Genomic DNA, 6561 nt, shown 5'->3' with positions numbered 1-6561 from the left:
AGGTCGTGAGTTCCATTCCCGGTGCTGTGTATCTCTGCTGTGCTGCCCATGAATGTTTTTCTGATTCATCTTTGTGTCTACATACTTTCACGGAGGACACTTTAAAATCTCAAGGTGCCAATTATGGGAAAAATGTGTTGGTATTTCTTTCAAATAAAGTCTGATAAGGCCATAAACTCAGATAAACACAAAATGTTAAACCTGTCTTCATGAGCACATAGTAAGTCTCTGGCTTGGCAATGCTGCGTTTCAGGTCGGCAAACTAATCAAAGAAGCTGCCGGGAAGAGCAATCTGAAGAGGGTCACCCTGGAGCTGGGGGGGAAGAGCCCCTGCATCGTGTTTGCTGACGCCGACTGTGAGTACAGCCGTCTCTGCTCACCCCGCTCCTGCATGCTTTCTGGTGTCTCATAACGCCAGACAGCGAACTCGAATTTCACAAACGTGTTTGCTTCAAAGTGTGAGGGATTCATCTGAGTCCAGAATTACTCTCAAATATTTTCAATTGTCCTAAAATTAGAACATAGAAAAGTTAATCACAGACACACTTTTTTCTTGGTTTGGAATAGATTACCATTTCCTCAGATGAACCCTGAATGATGTAAATGTTTTGCATTTATGGGTCCAGCAGGATGCATTTTTAATAATTATATATGTTCAATTCATGGCACTGTGCTAAACAATGAAATACCTCGAATATGTCGGACCAAGACCAACTGAGGAGACAGCAGTTCGGCATTTGTCGAACTCTGGGTCACACACTCATTTGAAACAGTCAGAAGAGAATTAAATCTGCCTAACTGGTTCTTTTTTTCCCCTATCCGGATAATGAAGTCTGCAATTATGATGTAACGCCACTATATAATGTTCTAGGTTTGTTCTGATTATAGTACCAAATAGAACCCCCTAATTAGCAGAAGTAGGTGTTCATTCTTCTAATTCTTTTTTCAACTTTTGTATTATTGATGGGAATAAATCATTCATGAAGTAGCTTTAATTGCTTTATGACCTACCTTATTAAACATTCTACAGTTGGGCTGGGGATATAGCTCAGCAACACAAGCACCTGCCTGCCAAGTGCAGGGTCCTGAGTTTGATTCCTAGTGCCCCCCCCCAAAAAAAAAAAATAGAAAATAAGCATTCTACAAACATGACAATATTCCCAACATTCCAAGCCTGGTAGTCAACTGCTTCTGATAAAACTTAAATTTTATGCTTAGATCACAAATTCAAACCCAACTTCTTTGATGTTGAATTGAATCTTCACCATTTAGAAAGTTAAACTGCAAGAAAAAACAGAACAAAACAAAACAAAACGAAAACCTTGATTCTTCTTGTTAAAGATACACTAGTAAAACAACCTAGGGATAATGTGCTACCTAGATAGGTAAAGCTTTATGGGCATGTATGAAACAATGCAGTATACTTTTAGATAGATTTTGAAAATATTTTTCCTAGAATAAGATTTTAAGTAAGTGATTCTATGAGTGGAGTTTGTTGGGTTTTTGTTACTGCTGCTGTTGCTATGGTTGTAATTTTTTCAGAAAGACCAATATTTTTTATTGATCAAGATATTTAAGAATGGTTCGAAATTAAGGCAGTTGGGGCTGGGGATTTAGCTCAGTGGCACAGCACCTGCCTGGCAAGCACAAGTTCGTGAGTACGACTTCCCATACCAGAAGAAAAACAAAACAAACAAACAAAAGAAAATATTAAAATAAAATTAAGGCAGTGGACAGTTTAGATTTTCTTTCTTATTTAATTATAACCTGACATTTAAAAGAAATATTAGGGGCTGGGTATTTAGCTCAGTGGCACAGCGCTTGCCTGGCAAGCGCGAGGTCATGTGTTCGATTCTCGGTACTGGAAAAAAAAATTAAAAGAAATATTCATAGGAATCTATTTATAAATGGAGATATTTATACAAAGTATTTTCAATGGTATTTGATTTTAGGATGAAATCCACATTCTTAGCTATATCCATATTAAAATTATGATAATTGACACCATTTTTTCAGATTCCACTATTTGTTGTCATTATTTTCATAGTAAATAAAGGATCACAAAGATTAATTTATCATCTGAGTTTTAAAAGAAGGGATATATGGAGCCTCATCATTATCTATATCCCCATGTTGCCTCTAAGTATTATATGTAAATTTTGTACTTTTTAGATAATATTTATTTTTTAATGTGATTTTTTGCAGTGGACACTGCTGTAGAATTTGCACACCAAGGCCTATTCTTCCACCAGGGCCAATGCTGTGTAGCTGCATCCAGGCTTTTTGTGGAAGAATCAATTTATGATGAGTTTGTTCGAAAGAGTGTTGAGCGGGCTAAGAAGTATGTTCATGGGAATCCTCTGACCCCGGGTGTAAATCATGGTCCTCAGGTGAGTATGCAATAGAAAGAAGAGCATTTCAGAAGACAGGAACTAAGAATCCTTTTTTTCTTTTTTTTTGACTAAGTCAACTTACTTCTCATTTTTGCAACTTCCTATGTAACAATACTATATCAATTTGGTGATCTAAAAGTCTATTTATCAATGGTAAAAGAAATCATTCTGTTTTGATGTTGCTGAATTTTCATACCAAGAAACAGTTTAAGAATCACACTAGGTGTTAAAAATGTGAGAATATTAACAAAGAGTATTAGTCCCCTGCTTTCCTCAACCATATCTTTTTACTGTGGACGAGTCTTTCTCTACTTGAAAGTTCTCATGTATTTCTATCATTTCCCCCTCAAAATTAGTCCTCCCTCCAACTGCTGTCCCACAGATATAGACAGCTAGAATGTCCTTTATTTCTCTACAAAGTTCTTAGTTACACCCATCTTCTATCAGTAGCACAGGTGTCCTCAGAAATCTTGATTTCCACGAATCTCAATCATTCCCCTGAATCCCTTCTCTTGTTTACTTAAAGACATAATCAAGAAGAGTATTCCTGGCTGTCTTATGAAATGTCACCTTTCCCTCTTCCTTGCACAGTTTTTTATTCATGGTCTCTTATTCATAATCTTGGATCTTTGGGTCTGAGTTTCCTCTATCCTTTTGGTGTCCTAGCCTGGAATAGTCATCCCCAAGTGGAGGCAGTTTTGTTCCCCTCCCAGGGGATCCTTTGGCCATATCTAGATATATTTTAAGTTGTGTTGGAATCACATAAAGATTCAAAGAGTATGGGGAGGGGCTGAGAAGCCCATTTGCTACCAGGCCATGCCAGAGCTGCTGACTTGAGGAGCACATTGTCAGTAGCCAGGCTCTGAAATATAAAGCCCTATATTTTTAGATTGTATGAGGGTTCCAGTGAATAAATCACTATTTTCTTGTAGTGTATATCTAGGGATTGTTTTGTCCCTAGTACTCACTCAGGTTACAAACAGCAAGGTTTTATGACTTGTAAAACATATCTTAAAATAAAAACCTATAGCAAGCCCTTCCTAGTCATTGTCATAGCCCAGGAAGTTTGTATTTGTAATCCCATAAAAAGTTATTGGAATTTTAGAGAGTCACCTCCAGTCTATCACTTCTAGTACAACCCATGGTGAGAATAAAGACACGAAGGCATATTTGTAGTAATGGAGAGCCAAGAGGTCTTAAGTCCAACCATGATTATTGCCAACTTGAAATAAAGGCCTCAACCCCAGGCTGAACCCAAGTTTTATTCATTCATGAAGAAGAGAGTGACTTGAGGATGAGTGACCATGAGAACCATGGGAAGTAGGTGAGTGCCATGAGCTGGGCTAGGTAGGAGACCTGAAATCACCTCTGCAAATGCGGACAGAAGGATATGCAGGAAGAGTTCTCTGCATAACACAATTGAGATACCATCTAGTGTTTTGGGGTTGGTGCTTCAGCCCTGATGTGTCATTTTTGAAGCCCCAGGAAGTCATAGCCTCAATCCCAAGGCTCCATCCCAGCTGACAGCATGGAGCCTTGGCTCACGCATCCCGCCTCATCTTGGCCCCCTCAAGGGAGCAATGGAAGTCCAGGGAAACAGGCCTGCCATCGCTAAAGATTACTATCAGCACCTTGGCTAGACTGATATGCTTTGCTTAAAGCAAATTGAAGGGATAAGGAAAAGTCCCAGCCAGCTCTGTACATAGCAATACATGGAAATAGGGTCAGGCTCAGCCAAAACAGAGGCAATTGCTCCTCTTTCAAGGAGAGTTGCCAGGTGGTCCTCTACAACGCACCCCCCTAAAAAAATTCATGATTTATTTACAGAAATACTAGACAATCTTAACCAGGTAGGTAGAGTCTGCCTATCACTACCCCTTAGCCTGATTGTATTAATTAGTATGTAGCAATATAGAGATCTCTTCTTCCAAGCCAACAATGCAACTTTAATCTGTGGAAAATAAGAGTTATTCTTTGCAGAATAACCTACTGAACGGCATGCACTGAAAAGTGTTGAGCAATATTGTACTGAAAATTGTGCCAAGTTTTGTAAAATAGTTTGTGATTGCAGATAGCACTTAATCTAGTTAGATATAAGAGCTCAGTTGGGTACAGCTAGAAATAACTTTATGAAGGTTTTTCCAGGTATGTACAAGATGTAGAAAATTTGAAAATCAAAGAAGGTAAAGAATGCAACTTCTTAAGTAGTGAGAGGAAATGAGTTAAATTGGCAAGGGCCCTCCACCTCCTCCTCAGCTCCTGGGTCTCTTGCTTTCTTTTTAGTTCTTAACCCCAGGACACATGAGACAGGCAGTCTTCACCAGTGATGCAATTGTTCATTCTGTAAATATGGGAGCTGAGATAATAGATAGGTATCTTCTCCCTGGCATGTGCTCCTAATATTCCCAACCGGAACTCTGAGCTCTTTTCTCCCTTTTAGATATATTATTTTTTTAAATATTCACTTTAATAATGCTTGTCATATACTTACATATGACCTATTTAACAAAGCAGAAAAATGACAACTGGGGCTGACCAGAAATTGGGATCCAACCTCCAGAGCAGAACTGAGGAGGATGCCCAAACTATGATCAGAATGTGGTGTCCAAAGGTATGGAAGAGGCCAGAGAGGGCCAATCAGGGATTGGAAGATCCAAACGGATACAGTGTAGGAGTCTTCCTAAAGTGCAAACACATCAGCTTCCCAACTGCCGTGTCTAATTAAATAAAAGTCAAAGCTCTCTTTTCTAATTTCACCCCCTTTATCGCAATTCAGACTACAGTATCCAGAAAATGTGTAATATCCTAAACAAACTCTTCATCCAGAGTGAATAAATGACATTTGTGTGAAAGGCCCATTCATGCTCAGACTGCCTACATTCTCTACTTACAAAACTGTGGATACTAAGTAATAAATATCATCAAAATTTCTTTCCTGAAAATGTATCAGAAGTAAATACACCCCCAAAATGATTCTGAGCTTCTGTGAGCTGTTTTGGTTCAATATTAAATTCAATAGCAATGTCCTAGAAGAGTAAACCCTCACTCATAGTCCCAGCAATGGGTTAACTTTGTAAGTTGCTCACTGGTGTTTACTTCTTCTCATACGATATTTTTGAAACAGATTGACAAGGAACAGTACAATAAAATCCTCGACCTCATTGAGAGTGGAAAGAAACAAGGAGCCAAACTGGAGTGTGGTGGAGGCCCCTGGGGGAACAAAGGCTACTTCATCCAGCCCACGGTCTTCTCTAACGTTACAGATGAGATGCGCATTGCCAAGGAGGAGGTAAAAGGCTTTGTTCCCTTCTGTTCCCTTTGTTCCCCCCTCCCCCCCGTGTGTGTGTGTGTGTGTGTGTGTGTGTGTGTGTGTGTACTATCTGTCCACTTAACATTATCAGCTGTTCAACATCTTTCCCAGGAAATGTTACCTTTTGTTTGTGCTATTGATAAAGGTTTAAGTTATATGTGACTAAGACTAAAAATGGTAAGGAATCCACTGGTCCTGCCAAAAATTTCCAGCCAAACACAGGCCAGGCTGCTAGACAATCTTCAAGGGTTTTCTTCACAGCTCTAAAGTCATGGAAAAAAATCTTGTCATTTGTGGCAACATGAGTAAAGCTGGAGGACATGTTCAATGATGCGTGTCAGCCACAGCAAGACAAACACTGCATGATTCCCAGTTGTGGGTAGAATCTGAAAGACCAAATTCAGGGAGACAGAGAGTGGAATGGGGTCACCAGCGACTTGGTGGGAGAGTGAGAAGGAAGATCTGCGAGATGCTAGTGAAAGGACACAAAGTTCCACTCACACAGAATGAAAAGGGATCTGTTGTACAGTATGATGACTACAGTAGCCATGTATCACATATGTTCTCATCACCAAAATAAATACATGCTTACATCCTACCTATGAGTGCCATATATGCCCTGTGGCTTTACCTACATCAGAACCATCCATACATTTGAAAATAACATTCATCTATGTCACTTCAATCCTCCCACGGGCCTATGGCCGCATATTCTTCAGAGGTCAGGATCTGTAGTTTTAGATACACAGATATAAAAATAGGGTACTCATTACATATATGCAAGTGTATAATTTGTGTGACAGAGTCATGTGTGCTCACAGTGTGTTATGGTTGAAACATTGTGTCAACTTGGGGAGT

The 6561-nt window shown here is 39.3% G+C and overlaps 1 protein-coding gene across 1 annotated transcript in view; it reads left to right on the top strand.

Annotated features, from left to right (window-relative positions):
- Positions 1-6561, top strand: part of LOC102012115 (retinal dehydrogenase 1-like) — a gene marked incomplete at its 3' end in the record, with an annotated part of 55224 nt that overhangs the window by 37923 nt on the left and 10740 nt on the right. The window contains 3 exon segments of the mRNA XM_013506549.1: positions 254-356; positions 2206-2390; positions 5518-5682. Of these exon segments, the coding sequence (XP_013362003.1) occupies positions 254-356; positions 2206-2390; positions 5518-5682 (453 nt within the window).

This window comes from Chinchilla lanigera, unplaced genomic scaffold (assembly GCF_000276665.1).
Source record: "Chinchilla lanigera isolate Chin_1 unplaced genomic scaffold, ChiLan1.0 scaffold00111, whole genome shotgun sequence".
Classification (NCBI taxonomy): Eukaryota; Metazoa; Chordata; class Mammalia; order Rodentia; family Chinchillidae; genus Chinchilla; species Chinchilla lanigera.
This window is presented reverse-complemented; position numbering and strand designations above follow the sequence as displayed.